Source organism: Condylura cristata, unplaced genomic scaffold (genome assembly GCF_000260355.1).
Source record: "Condylura cristata isolate star-nosed mole 26May11 unplaced genomic scaffold, ConCri1.0 scaffold00003, whole genome shotgun sequence".
Lineage (NCBI taxonomy): Eukaryota > Metazoa > Chordata > Mammalia > Eulipotyphla > Talpidae > Condylura > Condylura cristata.
In genome coordinates this window covers 40,222,027-40,238,245 of record NW_004567104.1, presented here as the reverse complement: position 1 = coordinate 40,238,245, position 16,219 = coordinate 40,222,027, and the positions used below count along the sequence as shown (strand labels likewise).

Sequence of the window (16,219 nt, the reverse complement as noted above, 5' to 3'; positions counted from 1 at the left end):
CTGGAATGAAAAAGAAAAATACCAGATGGTTTCTCTTATAGGAGGAATGTAGGGGAACCAAATAGGGAAGGGGTGGGGAGGGAAGTAATTACAACAAAATAAAAACCAAAATCAACAAGCAACTATAAACCTGAGACATTCTTTGAGGGAGAAGAGGAAATTGGATCAAAACAAAGGTGGGAAGAGCACAAGGGGCGCTACAGTGATGGTGCACAGGTGAATTGGTGGTGAAAACCTTTTGGGAACCATACACGAGATGATAAAGCATGCCTTGTATGACAATGGATAACAATGTAAAAAATAAAACAAACTGGGTGTATGGTAACAATCTGTGGTCTTACAAAACCATTTGATGATTCCGCTGCAACTAAAATCTGACATTCTAATCACTTGACATAGAAAAGAAATTGAACTCATGGGAACATGAGTAGCCCAATTTCACAGGCGAGAAAAACTGAAATTTAAAAGATTTGTTCAAGACTCAAAGCTACTTATTATACACCCAGATATTCTAAATACAAGATCAATGTTCTATTTGTAATACCTATTTCTGCATCATAAAGAGAAAAATGTGGTATCCAATCACCTGCCTTCAAAATATGTCACGTACCTAAGTGCTTCAACAATGACTCAGCATTAGAGTCAGCGGGGAAATGACTAGAAATAATGATTCCTGGTACCCTCCCCAAATTATCTGCATCAGAATCCCCTGGGTAGGGTTTGGAAATTTATATATTTCAGCTTCTAGGCATATTTTATTTTTACAGTATTTTAAAATCATTTTTAAAATAAAGATGGGTTTACAATACTGTATATTGTTCAGACATATAGGATCACACCACTTCAGATGTGTATCAGTCCCAACTTTTTAATAAACTTTCCATGGTTCTAATGCAACCACATCAGCAAAAAGCCATGGTCATGTCTTGGGAGTTGGTAGAAGCTGTAACTATCGGCGCTACTGGAAAGAAAACCCTTATTCCTTGTCCCATCCAGAAATCCTGGCTGAGTTAGTGCAGGTAGAAGACTTGTCTCTGAGTCCCCATGTGGAACCTTAAACAATGTTCAAAAGATATGAAATGCATTTCAGCAAATCTTATGTCATAGAGACCTATTGCATTCATACTCCTAGAAGCTGGCCCTTTGTCTTGTGTGATGCAGAAAATAACTGCAGTGAAAACTGAATGACATAGGAGATGATACAGGAGTGACATGGAGAAGATCCCAGAACAATTTTCATGATTCTTTCTTTGGCAACCATGACTACTTTGTAAGTTCCCCATGTTCTAATAAATATAAAGCCTCATTCAGAAAGTCTAAGATATAGCTTAGAAGCAGGTGCTATCTCACCCACATTTGTACTTATGACATTCTCTTGGAATTCTATATTTTATTCACAATATGAACTTCAAGCTAGGATTTAACAAGCTGCAAGAACAAATAGCCTTCAACTAGTGTTGAAAAAAAAGTAAAACGCCTCTCAATCTGGCCAAATAGGAGTCATTTTCTAAGACTCACTCTCCTCTTTTTATGTTATCTTTTGGCAGTGTTCCCAGACACTATGCTTACTTTTAAATTTACAAAACATGTTTTCTATATATTCAAAAGTGTCACTTCTACTTTGCTTATGGTAAATGAGTTAAATACAGCTGTTCTATCAACTACAGCTGTTTTATTTATAACATCTGTACCACTTATTTGAACATAATCATATCTTTTTTGAAGGTTGAGAAAAAACATTTTAAATTTAAGCAACAAATATCACTTACCGCGTAAGGATTTTGAAGTATAATTGCTTGCTCAACAGTGTTCCAATCTGCATTAGCAAGATCTTTGTCAAATTTGAGCGCAGAGGCTGTAGATTTAGTTAGCTCTTGAAAGTGTTGAAATGTATGATTAAGCGATTTATATTTTGTGGATGTATCATCATGAAGCCCTTTAATACAGACAAAAACAACTTATATAGTAGGAATATTCTGATATATATTAAAAGCTTTCTCTTATAGTCATTAACTTTTAAACTCAATACAAATCGTTTAATAATGGGAAGGCTAACAATTCCAAACTTTTCAATTTTCATACCCTCACAAAACATGGGGGGCATCATCACCATAGTGAGTACATATTGAATACTTGATCTGGAAAGGTACATCTCAGTAATTGAGGTTTTGAGCTGAGTTTTTTTTCACAGATGAGCAGCAGAGGTGTGATGATTCATTTTATGTGTCAACTTAACTTGGTCAAAGAATGCTCAGGAACTTGGCTAACCACTGTTCTGGCTGTGTTTGTGGAGTTGTTTCTGGTTGAGAAAAAACATCTTAAATGGTAAAGTAAGTAAAGCAGGTTCCCCCTTCCCAATTTGCTCTGACTTCATCCAATCCAATGGAGGCCTGAACAGAAGAAAATAATAAGGAAAGCAAGCAAACTCTCTCCACCTGATGATTCTCTAGCTAGAACATCAGTCTTCTACCTCCGCATTTGGAATGGAACTTTTATCACTGATTCTCTGGTCTTTGGACTGCAGATCTTAGGACTTCTTAGCTTTCATAAAAACATCAATGTTATTAGAATAACAGACTGTAAGAATTCATCCCTTTATATAGAGACATATAGTTGTATATCCAATCTATATGTAGAACTTATATATATATACTTCATCAGAGTTTGAAGGACCCATCATCAGATACAATTTCTTCTTTTGAGCCATGGAAGTATCTTTGGAAAGCAACACTATTCCATGAGCAAATTGTTCACTGCTCTCTCTGCAAATAAACATGCTCTACCATGAGAATTTTAGGTTTATTTATCCACTAAGTAGAATCTATGATGCTGTTTGTAAAACTTTCTCTTTAATCTGTTTTTCCCATTTTATAATGTTAAGGCTCAGAGAAAAAACAAACAAAAATTTTACTGCAAACATGAAAAGGAAAAAGAAACTTGGCAGTGTGATATCATACACAAAGATGAAGCTTCAGATCAATTTAAAAAAAATGCCATTGGTGTGAAGCTCTAACAGAAAGGGTGCTGGAGTTGAAATGCAATGAATTTAAAGCATCAGTTAGTTCTGTGTTATCAGTTCTAGTTCTGTATAACTGCCTTTATCTAGTTTTCTGAACTTGGGGTAGAACTTTTAACTGATTTAACCTCAGTTTCTCAATTGTTAAAAATGTAGGGGGGTTAAGAGAGACATCAAATAATAGAATTACCTCCCAAACTGCTATTTCTACTTTCACTCTCCTTATAGCCTTTTTAGTTATCCACAGAACTAGAAATGGTTTTTTAAATGACACTTACTTGTTTAAAACCAAGAAAGGAGTTTCTTTTGCCCTAGAATAAAATACTAAGACTGGGCCTTCCTGGTGGGGCAAGGGCTTACATATCAGCACTATTAAGCTAGAAGCAGCCACAACAACATGAGTTCAATCCCTGGCCAGGGAGCTTACCCCACATGGCACCGCAGACCTCTCCTATCTCCCTGCTCCCCTCAGCAGTGTACTTCATCGATTTGCCTCTTCAGCTCCCCACCTTGTCTCTGGTGAGCCCTCTCACCTCCCGCACCTCTGGCCTACACCCTAGTTCTTGTACACATAAATAAATATAATCCAGCTTTAAAAAAAATTAAAACCCAAGATTTTTCATGATCTAGCTCCTTTTTACCTCTCCATCTGTCCTTCCATCATTTGCACTGTTCACAAGCCTTCCATCTTTGAAGATTTCTAGCTTCTCAGTTTCTACATTCCTTAGGAATGGAGACCTTATTATATTTTCTGTCTTATTTATACATGATTTGTTTATTGTCGCGTACACATGACTGATAGTTGATTTGTTTACTATTTCTTTTCTTTTCAAAGTAAACCCCATCAGCTCTGAAGTCTCATCACTTTGGGGGGGCTATTCGTAAAAGTTTGCCAGATAATTGAATAAACAATGTATTATTTTATTTACATATCATAAAACATTTGTTTACTAACATAAATAAGTAATTTTTAAAAATATGTATGCTACTGACAAACTATTCATGTCTTTACATTCAATTAGATTTTATGTGATTTCCCCTTCTATGATTTCTTTCTTCACTGTTAGCAATTCTTCAGCATATTGAGAATGTTTTTCTTTTTATTAAGAATATTAATTAAGGTGGGCTTACCTAGTTTATCAACTGCCATTGGCAAAATAAATCTATTGATAATCAGGTTAATTAAGCATACAGACACACCATGAAATAATATCTAGAAAATAAAAAAATCAATGTAAGTATTCATGATAATAGCATATACCTGTTTATGAATGCAAATTAAGTTGAATTGTACTATGTCAATAGACACTCATGGAAAAGGAATTTGGATGTCAGGCCTAATGAAAGTGCTATTGAGGATTCTCCTTACTTCCCAGTATGTATTTCATCTATGCTTTTGTAAGCATACCAAACCCAGCACATATGTTTTCACAAGTAAACATACAGACACTGGAAAAATACCTATCCTTAAAATTTGTCTCTACATCTATCTCTTGGGCCATGGGAATAGGCCTGCAATTTCTTTGTCAATTCTTTTTCACCCTGCATATCTGCATGTACATAGTACTTAGTTCTTTGCTCAACATTACCAATATATTTCTATTAAATAATTCTCACCAGAAAAAAGAGAACAACTCTGATGCTTGTTTCACCTTATATGGTCTTTCCTAAATCAGTTTTACATGCAACTTGAGATTAAAATAGTGTTTATTTTATTTTTTCAGCACCATTTGTCAACTATACTATCCTTCCCCTGATTGAACTGCGCTGGTATATTTGGTAAAACAAAACTGACTGTATGAGAGTCCTTTCTGGATTACTTTATTTATGCATGTATTTTTATGCCAAGCTAATCAGCTTAAATTCCATATCTTTCTGATGTCTTGATATTAACTAATATAAATCTTCTAATTTTGTTCTCTTACCTAAAATGTTATAGTTATTCTAGGAATCAAGAAAACTAAAAAACATTTGTTGACTTCATACTTTGTATCAGATATTTTTTAAATGATTTTAAAGCTTTAATATTTATGACAGACCTATTGTTTGGAATGTGAAGGAATTTTAAGGACTCTTAAGCTAGAACAGGAAAGAGGAAAGTTGTGAGTTTTTCTTTCTCCCCAAACTTGTCATAGCTGAGTCTCTCCCAAAGCCCAAGTAGGGTTGACCTACCTCATTACAAAAACTTATCTTAGTATGGCAACAGTTTTGTAAAATATTTCAAAAATATAGTTTCCTTTACTTGAGATTTTTCTCTCTCAGATCCAAAAGAAACGTCAGAGTAGGCAAACAGAAGGGCCATGTTTATATTAGGTATCCCTTTCATTTCACTCCAGACCATGATGAAAGCCCAGCGCCAGCTGAAGCCATGACCAAGTCGAGACAAGAGAGGACTCATTAGTAAGAAAACCAGGAGTCTAAAAGACAAAAAGAAATTAAATTATTTCTGTCAGTGATTTTCCTTTCTATTTCATACGTTATACCTATTAATTCCCTGTGGAATCGCCAACTTGAAGACAATTGAACCATCTTTCACACAGACTTCGTCATGGCACCAAGGAGGGTAGAATATTCTACAGAAAGAAACAACCAGAGGACATTATTCTTTGTTCCTTCTGCTAGGTGAGTAGTAGAGTAGGTGAGTAATCCAAAACATCATTCAATGGTGCATCTTCAGTGTACAAAAAACCCCACAAAACTCCCAAATGAACATGGCTAGAGAAGTTTTCTAGCTCTATTCTGAATCCCAAGGAGAAATGAAATAAAAGCAAACTGAATGAGTAAGAAGAGAAATATTTCTTTCCCCCAACCCCCCATTGGTTATGGTCTTGCTGAGTCTCCAATATCGTTTATTTCTATTTCTTTCTTCAGTCACACTTTGTTTCCATGTCTTACACTAACCATACCAAGTAATTTCCACATATTTGGCATCAAGTGACTTGATGTTAACTCCCAACTAATTTTCTTAGTGGAAGTAGAATATTAGTAATTTGAGTGATAGAAATTAAAGAACTGTGAAACTCCAGTTATAGTGTTTATCCTTTGTTATCTCATTTTTAGTTACTTGGGTAGTTTCTTTCTTTAACATTGGAAAAAAGGGGATTATAAAAATCATTTTAAAAAAGACATTATTAGTCATTTCCTTATGACTAAAAAAATCTAGTTCCAGCTATAATTTAGTTAATAGGAAATTACTTGCAAAATATTAAGCAAAACAAAATAAAATTTTTTATTTATGGTTTGCTTACCTCATAAAATGTCTTAAGAAATAAACACTGGACAAGTGTATATAGATATTAGCAGTGGCTTCTTTGTTAGTGATTATGACCTATTTTCTTCATAATTTCAAAAAATAATTTACTTGCTTGTGTTGCTTTGAAATAGTTTAAAATAAAAATTACTAAACATGAATTTGCTGATTATTTCTTGGAAGGTGTTAAGAGTAAACTTTTCATTCAAATATAAGAAACATTTTTTATATATAAGAAACATTTTTATTGTTTATAAAAAATGTCAGGTTTACTTAATTTCCTACAAATCCAACAGTTTGAAAATCAGTCTTACCTTAAAACAGTCAGTGTGAAATAGATGTTTAATGAATAATATATGTCAGAAAATGATATATATAGGTATGTATTTGCAGGAATTAGAAGTCCAATGAAAGTGAACACCATTAGAAAAGCAACAAATGATAGACAATTCCAGAGCCTGCATTTTCAGAAAAAATATATAGTTAATTATAATTAATTTAACATACTGAAAAGTTTATCTTTGCATTGTGCTAAGGATTATATCAAGAAAATAAAGATACATTTACCAACTGTGAGCAACCTTATAATTTAATTGAAGAGAAAGCAATAAAGTAAGTTAATAATTCTAAAGCAATTTAAATCAGTTTATATTCAAGTAAATCAATGTCTTTCTTTTTGAGGAGACTTTGAAAGAGATGTATAGGTTGTGGCTATCCTACTTGACAGAACTCAACAGGCATCAGGGCTGACAGAGCTGAGAGTAGACTATGTTTTCTGTGTATCATTGTAAAGGGTTAAAATCTTTTATTTTTTAAAAAAAGATACTGAACTGCTAGTTTGATCTACATAGTGCCATAATTAAACATTGGCTTAAAATCTAGTTAGCACTTAAACTATGTGAATTAATCTTTTGCTCACATTAATGCCTTTTATTGATTTTTCACTTGGGATTTGTGAGTACCTTCTTTTTTCAAATGCTTCAGAACTCAGGAAAACTCTCATTAATCTCAAGCTTATGTTCTCATGAGCTTCAGGCAAAGCAGCTTGAGAAAGAGTACTCAAATACCAATATTGATCAGATTTGGGTGTTTGAACCATAGCAAGTTACTTAAAACTTACTTCTTGTTATTCTATTTCATGTGTTTAATGTCGACATATTACATTTATAACAAAATAAATTGTAAAGATTTAAAAGACATATAAGTAGCATTTTATGACAGCAGGGTAGTTTGATTTTGCTCATATACTGCCAAACTCTGTTCTTGGAACCCTTTCAAGATAATTTTGCTCCTTCTCCAGGACTAGCCATTCTATTATACAGAGGAATAGCACAAATATATTGAATAAGCACATTTCAAGAATAGAAACATGAGGACACAACATATTAAAAAAACCAACAACATATGTTGGCAAGGATGTGGTAAAAAAGGAACTCTCCTCCTACTCTGCCGGTGGGTGTGCAAACTAGTCTAACCACTATGGAAAGCAGAGTGGAAATTTCTCAGACTACTAAAAATGGAGCTGCCATTTGACCCAGCAATTTCACTCCTAGGGATTGACTCAGAGGACACAAAAACATTAATTCAAAAGGATCCCTGCACTCCTACATTTATTGGAGCATTATTTATAGTAGATAGGACTTGGAAATGATCCAAATGCCCAAAAACAGATGACTGGATCAAGAAGATGTGGTATATAGACACAATGGAATACTACTTAGCAATCAAAAAAGATCAACTCATGCCATTCACCACAACATGGATGGTGCTATAAGGGATCATACTCAGTGAAGTAAGTCAGAAAAAAAAGGAAAATGCTGGGTGGCTTCACTTATAGGAGGGATACAAGGGAAATCAAATAAGGGAAAAACAAAAAAAAATACAGCAAAACTAAACAAAAACAATCAGACAACTATAAATCAGAGACATTCTGCAGGGGAGGGGAAGATGTGGATACAAAATGAGGGTGGAAGAACACAAGGGGCTGGGGTGATGGTGCACGGGTGCATTGTGGTGGCAATTCTATGGGGACTATAGCTGATGTAAACAAAATAGAAGAAATTTAAAAAAGAAACACAAGGGCACAAAGCCCAAATAGACGGTGTGCTTGAGGCATACCTGTAGACCAGTAAAGCCATCTGTGTGGCTAGAGCACACAGAGGTAGGGGATTTAGCAATGAATCACAGATGTAACAAAGGGGGCATCTAACAGTTTTGTTTGCTGACTTGTAGCCAAACAAAATGAGAATTGATTAGATGGTTTTAAACAAAAGAAGTGTCCTGGCTGAAAGCAAAGTGAGGAAGATGAGGACCTGTGAAAAATCATCAAGGATGCATTGCACTTCAGTGTGCTCACAGAAATGTTGGAATTCGGGAGCTAAAGGAACTGAGGTGGATAGTGCAACTTCTCTTCAGGAAACAGTGTGAATCTACTGTAGATTGTTGCAGGAGGTAGTGGATTTGCCACTACTATTGTCTTAGATTTCTGTTGTCTTGGTGAGCAGCAGCTGGTATATAGCATATTTTAGATAGTAAATTTCTTGAAATCAAGATTATGAAGTGGTTCTTTCTATGACCAGGTGAATAGGTGGCTGCTGAAGTATGGTGGTAGAGCTGTTGTTCTTAGAGGAAAGAAGGTCCAGGAACTGAAAGGGGAGGGAACAGAAGAATCAACTATTGCTTGACATCACTAAGAATGGTGACATGGCAATGATGGGGAGAGTCACTGTAAGAAAGGAGCCGAAATCTTTATAAATTGAAAGGTGTTGACAAAGTGACTTTAGAGTCAATACAGATGGTATAATTTGATGACATAGCTTTGAAATTGGGTTCCCCTATTGAATGAGAAAGAATAAAAATTTGAGTTACAGGGAGGTCACCTACCTCCACTCTAAGTTCAGAGTACCAGGGAAGAAGATGAAAGAAATCATGACTTTTACGGAATACAAGGACAGTGATGTCTTCAGGAGAGATACTGCCTTCAGTTGGAGCAAAAAGGTGAAAGGAGCTTCAGAATCACTTCCCTTGGATACAATTAAACAATTTTACAATGTTCTTAATTCTTCCTGTGACTTTGATCTAATTAATTCTACTTGGCTGCTAGTACAATTGACTGTATTGCAATTGACATGGTATTTCAATGAGGTGCTCCAAAATTTTATAAGACCAACACTTCTGAGCTTCTGGCTTATGAATCTATTCTAACTTTAAAACCATTGATAATATTATGTGTGTTAATGCATATGTTGCCACTGTGTGGTTTAGGTCAGGTTCCCACCTGTGTATAGGAGCATTACAGGAAACACCCTTATATTCCACTAAACTTTCAGTTGGGTGCCCTTAAACTGAGACAGTTTGCGTATGTTTAGTGACTATATCTCACTTACACTTGACTGTCTTACCTTTAATGGCACTATCAAACTTCATCAAATGCCCTAGATTCATTGTTTCATTTATTTTGCATGCCATGTTTTCATTGTTTGTAAAATATTTGTCTCCCATTCTAGTAGTAGTACTATGCGGAAATAAACTGAAGCATATTTCTAAAAGAACTATCAGTGATATTTATCTCATCCTTAAAAATATTTTTCATCATGGGTTTTTCAATTTATTTTGATTTTTAAAGAAAATATATGTTAAGATATTTATCTTGATTACTGTTATTTTTTGGCTATGCTATTAAATTTTGGTCTGTGATAAGTGTCCTACCTGCTTGAGTGTCAACATGAACTCAAGTTGAGGTCATAAAATTTTGCTAAAATAAGACAATTAGGGCCCTCCCTGGTGGTCAAAGGGTTAAAGTGCAGCACCTATGAAGCTGGCCACAACCACTGCATCACAAATTCAATTCCCCGGCCAGGGAGGTGACCCACATGCCATGGCAGACCTCTCCTGACTCGCCACTGCTCCCCTCAGCAGAGTCCGTCATCAATCTATTCTGCTCCCCACTCTGTCTCTTGCCACCCTTGCACCTCTGGCAGTACTGAAGTTCTGAATATGTAAATAAATAAATCTTTAAAAAAAAATTACAAGGATTAGAAGGCACAGGCAATAGTTTTCAGGTAGTACCTTACTTAGGCCATACAGATATACAGTTATAATTACAGTAGTATTATTTCTAATGTATTGAATATGAAACCAAGTAAAAATATGCCAGCCACTCACTCAAGAAGAATTGCTTCAACTCCTGGTTTAAGACTTGTAGAATTTAAAAGGAGTCCCATGATCGCCAGGGTAAATATTCCAGACATACCAACTAGTTCACCTATTTTAAAAAAGAAACAAAGTGCTAATTTGACATCAATAGTGGCAAACATTTTATCAGAGATAAAAATATCACATATCTTGATAGTACTGTGACTTTATACAGAAGAAACTGTTGGTTTCAACAGGTAATACCACAATTTACTGTCACTCATTTCCCTTTTCTTCCCCCTCACCTCCTTCCTGTCTGGTCTTCTGAATAGAACATTTTTAACTGTTTTATGAAATCCCTAAACCAAATTAAATTTTTGTTATCATTGAGTCATATAGTGACACATTTCAATTTGATGAAGTTAGATAATAATAATATTATTATCAAACTGTTGGGTCTTCCCTTTCAGCAATGGAAAACTATAAGACTTATATTTTACTTTAGTCCTGGCTGCAAATGATTTTTAAACTAGAAACAAACATTTTAGTCATTTTGGGTAATTAAAGAAGAATAAACCACGGACAAAGGCGCTTGAAAGACATCAAGTACTTGACTACTAAGGACCATGTCAGGTAATGGTGAAATCTGGAAAATATTTATAATTACTATCTTAAAAATACTAATAATTTTGCTCTAGAATTTCTATTAAGTCTTTCTCTGTCTCAACTGACTCAATTTTACATTTTGCAGCAGACGTTTTTAGTTTTCTGTTTAGATCCAAAGTGTTAAATTTCTTAATATTTTATAGCTTTTTGCCAATATAAAGAGAATCAATTTTTTATTATATTCTCTAAGTAGTTACTGCTAGGTCCTAAGAGTTCTACTAACCAAGTGTGTATCCATGTATGTTTATCTTATGGCAAACTATTCAAGAGTCCTGATGCTTTAGTTTACTAAGTAAATCACTTGGGCTGCCTATATCATCTAAAACGTATGGCATCATTTTCCCCCTTTATTGCATTAATTTAAATCATGAATATAAAAAGATATTTTTATTCCAAAATGTAGTGGAAAGACATACATGGGAAACTAGGTGTCACTGTATATAATAGTGACAAAATCATTTATTTGGCTGACTTCACAGCTGAGTTGAACTTGATTCTGAAGCTGTAGCTGATTCTGAAGCAGTGATATGGCTAATAATCAGTTTCAGTCACACTTCTCTGAGGAGTGACGGTAAGTGGATTAATGACATTAATAATTTTTCTAATATTTAGTCTCACTCGGTCTGTAACTTGAATATTGATTTCTGATGTAACTGAAGAGTAACCCAGAAAATTTAATTTCAGGCACTTCAAATAATAATTTTTTTTAAAGTTTTTTTTTTAATATTTATTTATTTGTGCATACAGAACTGGGGTACAGGTCAGAGACTCAGGGGTGGCGAAAGACTTCACCAGAGACAGAATGGGGTGCAGAACAGGCAGATCAATGAAGTACACTGCTTAGGGGAGCAGCGGGCGGGTCAGGAGAGGTCTGCCACGCCATGTGGTCACCTTCCGGGGCAGGCGGGAATCGAACTCATGCGGAAGTGTTTTCAGCTTCTTAGTGCAGTGCTTTAACCCGCTGCGCCACCAGGGAGGGCCTCAAATAATAATTTTTAAGACCATTCTTTTCAAATTAGCATTCAATAGCATTGCAATTGAACAATACTTGGAATTTTATTGAAATATTCTGGGCAGAAGTGGAAATCAAAAAAACTATCCCTTTTTACACTTGAAACAAAAATATCAAATTGTTGGGAGTAAACGTAACAAAAGAGGTAAAAGACCTATACAAATAAATTTATAAAATGCTGTTAAAAGAAATACAATAAGCTACAAAGAAATGGAAAGACATCCCCTGCTCATGGATTGGGAGAATTAACATCCAAAAGTGATATACAGAATGTCTCAATGACATTCTTCAAAGAAATAGAACAAATATTGATGAGATTTATATGGAACCACAAAAACCTCAATAGCCAAAACTCTCCTGACTAAAACGAAAGAGACAGACATTTCAAATTCCTAGACTTCAAAGCCATAGTAATCAAAACTGCATGGTACTGGAATAAGAATAGACATACAGACCAATGGATTCTAATAGAAAACCGAGGTATAAACCCACAGTTTTATGCACAGCTAATCTTTGACAAAGGAGCACAGTATATGCAATAGAACAAAGAAAGTTTGTTCAACAAATGGGTGCTAGGAAAACTGAGCTGCTACATGCAAAAAAAAAAAAAAATGAAGCTAGATTACTACCTCACACCATGCACAAAAAAAAAAAAAAAAAAACTCAAAATGGATTAAAGAACTAGACATAAGACCTGAAATCATAAAATATCTAGAAGAAAATGTTGGCATAACACTACATGACATAGACCTCAGTAACATCTTTAAAGATACTTCACCTAAAGCAAGGATAGTGAAGGAAAGGATAAACAGCTGGGACTACATCAAGTTAAAGAGCTTCTGTATAGCAAAAGCAACACTACACCAAACAAAGTGACACCCTACTGATTGGGAGAAAATCTTGGCAAACAATACTAATGACAAAGATCTGATCACAAAGATACAAAGAGCTGATGAAACTCAACAAAACTAAAGTGAACAACCCCATCAAGAAATGGGCAGAAGAGCTAGAGACACTTCTCCAAAAGGGAAATGCAGAAGGCCAACAGGCATATGAAAATATCTTCAGCATCACTTGTAATAAGGGAAATGCAAATTAAAACCAAGAGATACCATCTCACACCAATGAGAATGGCACATCTTAAAACAACTAGCAACAACAAATGTTGGTGAGGATGCGAAGAAAAATGAACTATCCTACAGGGCTGGTGGGACTGCAAACTGGTCCAATCACTACGGAAAGCTGTTTGGAGGTTTCTCAAACTGCTAAACATGGAGCTTCCATATGACCCAGCGATCCCACTCCTAGGTATTTACCCCAAAGACACAAAAATGCTGATTCAAAACACCTGCATCCCTATGTTTATTGCTGCTCTATTTACAACAAGGAAATTGTGGAACCAACCCAAATGCCCAAAAATAGATGACTGGATTAAGAAGATATGGTATATATAAACAATGTAATATTACTCCGCAATCAAAAAAGATAAAGCTCATGCCTTTTGCAGTAACATGGATGGAGCTGGAAGGGATGATGCTTAGTGAAATAAGCCAGAAAGAAAAAGAAAAATACCGAATGGTTTCACTCATAGCAGGAGTTTAAGGGATCAGGAGGGTGATAAAAGCAATTGTAATAAAGTAAAAATGAAAAACAATGAACAACTATAAATCAGGGATTTTACAGGGGTGAAGAAAGGGGTAGGATCAAAAGAGGGTTGGGAAGAGCACACAGGTCTATGGTGATGGCACAGGGTGAACTGGTGGTGGGATGTCCACAGGGACTACAACTGAGATGAAAAATGCACAAAATGAAGATATGTAAAAAATAAATGTATTAAAGTAAAATAAATTATTTTTAAAATGATACTCTTCTAGTCATTTCTTGAAATGATCTACACGGATATTACAAGAATATGCATTCTGCTTTGGATACAGAATTCTTTATGTATCTTATGAAATAAGCCTTTAAATTTTATAATAGCTGCACTTACTTTTTTTCACAATTGGTTATAAAATTCTCTGGGAAAGTCATGATAATTTGTCTCATTCTAATAATGGTTTTGATAAATACTTTTGTCTTTTGTAGTGGCATTGATATACATATTGGTATTTATTTTTGTTGTGCAAGATGAGTATTTTTATATGTTTTGATGAGGGAATACTTCTCAGAAAAAGTATTCAGTATTCCTTCTAGATTACATTTTTTTTTTAACTAACTTTTGTCTTGTCCCATAGTTTTATTTTGGAAACTTCTACGACATTTGATTTCAGGGGTAGACCCCTCACTTACTAATATAATAGATAAGGTACAGAGCTGCAGAGGTGAGATTTATATGATAGACATCATCAACAAAAACTGTAGCCATCCACCATTGTATCAGATTTGAACCTATCATTCCAAATAATGTACTTGCTATAAAATTTGACCAAGCACTCTCCATGACTTGATAGGCTGCAAGAAAGAAAAGAAAAATAATTAAGAACATATTTGCCCTTATTTAATTGATATTCTGGGTCACTTTTACCCCCTTGTCATTATCTTTACAGATAGCTTACTGCCTTTAGAGGACATTTATGATATTTCCTTCTTCCTAAATTGAAGGAATTTCTTTACAAGTTCTGAAAATCACACAAACTTGTAAAATTCAATCAGTTTAGTTTAGGAGTTTTTTCCATTGCCAACCAGTGTAATAAATTTGGAGCTACAGTAATGATACAAGAAGTGGAAGGCCTTTAAACTAAGGGAACTGCTGTCCTAGACCTATCAGTGCACAGAGGAAACAGGTATATGAATCTCCTGTAATGTCTTGATCATCAGAATGACTAGCCTTTTATTTCTAGGCATCTCACTTGTTCCCAGTTCATTTCCATGATAAACAACGCTGCAGTGTGTGATCCAGAAGAAGAATTACTACACGATGGACTGCTGCCCCTTCACTGCCCTTTTGGCTATATTTTGCTGCAGTGCTTCTGGTGGTCATGCAGTTGCCCTCCCAGGGAACAGGGAGTCTAAATAAACCCTGGACAGCCTCAGTTGCTAGAATCGGGCACACAAAACTTGAGAAATCCTTTCAAGGGGGAGAAAATAAGGAGTAAAATTTGAATCCCAGAAGAAAGTGGGGCCTGAAGTCAGGGAGGACTGAAATCAAAGCCCACACAAAGACCCGCAAAAAAAAAAGCAGCAATAGCCACCACCGTGAAAATAAAGCTCAGTTCGGGGCAGAAAACCCTGGAACTGAGGTCAGGGTGGAAAACAGTAGGAGAAAGAATCCTTGTCCATAAATATCTAGTGGTGGGGAGAACACTAATGGAGCTGAGATTGACAGTCCTTCATAACCGTCTAACGTAGGAGGAATTTTGTAAATGAAGCTCTAGGACATATCTGGTTTAGGCACTGAGCTGGTCATGGTGGCATGTCTGGCAGTTTGACACCTCCAATAACTGAAACAGATGGATGGAAATGGACTTGGGTTTCAGGAAGACGCAGGGAACTGGGGCTACAAAGATCAGTCTGCAGGATGTTTTCTTCTTTAAAAAAGGAAAATAGCTTTTAATTAATAAAGACGTTGTCAAGTGGATTTATTAGCTCAGGACAAACCTCAAAGCAAATACATTATTTCTTACGATGTCCTTAACCTCCTAGTTCCCAAGTTGAAAAACATAAGAACTCAGTGGAGTGAGTCTTCTTTGTTTTCCCTTATTATGAAATAGTGTTAACTTCAAAGGTTAAGCAACATTGTTTAAATAACTACATTAAGTTACAAAAAATAAGTTCCTATGAAGATTGATTTAGAATGATGTCAATTGATATAAATAAAACACAAGTGAAATACCACTAAAGTGTATCAAGCATCTTAAGAGAAAAATTTTAAGTTATCAAGAATGTGAAAAATTCTAACAGTAAAGAAAAAAGTGCACTGTGCTCTTCCTCTAAAACTACCCCCTCCCCTTTTCTTTTCAGGGGGATGGCAGATAGAACAATAGCATGCTGCAGAAGACCTTAGAATACAAGACACCCTGTGAATGGAGTAATATATGTAAACATTATTCTCAAACAATATATGGGTTTGACCAGGAGGCGCCCATAAGATTCTTCTGGGTTACTAGTAATATGTGAGTTGTTGTCCTTGGAGATAATTAGC

The 16,219-nt window shown here is 35.2% G+C and overlaps 1 protein-coding gene across 1 annotated transcript in view; it reads right to left on the bottom strand.

Moving 5' to 3' along the window:
• The window catches only part of SLC9C1 (solute carrier family 9, subfamily C (Na+-transporting carboxylic acid decarboxylase), member 1), a 60,303-nt gene that overhangs the window by 28,577 nt on the left and 15,507 nt on the right, over nt 1–16,219 (bottom strand). The window contains exons 10-14 of the mRNA XM_012730521.1: nt 14,368–14,529; nt 10,431–10,530; nt 5,259–5,433; nt 4,148–4,229; nt 1,770–1,936 (exon numbers count right to left, since the gene is read on the bottom strand). Of these exons, the coding sequence (XP_012585975.1) occupies nt 1,770–1,936; nt 4,148–4,229; nt 5,259–5,433; nt 10,431–10,530; nt 14,368–14,529 (686 nt within the window). The remainder of the gene's footprint in view (nt 1–1,769; nt 1,937–4,147; nt 4,230–5,258; nt 5,434–10,430; nt 10,531–14,367; nt 14,530–16,219) is intronic.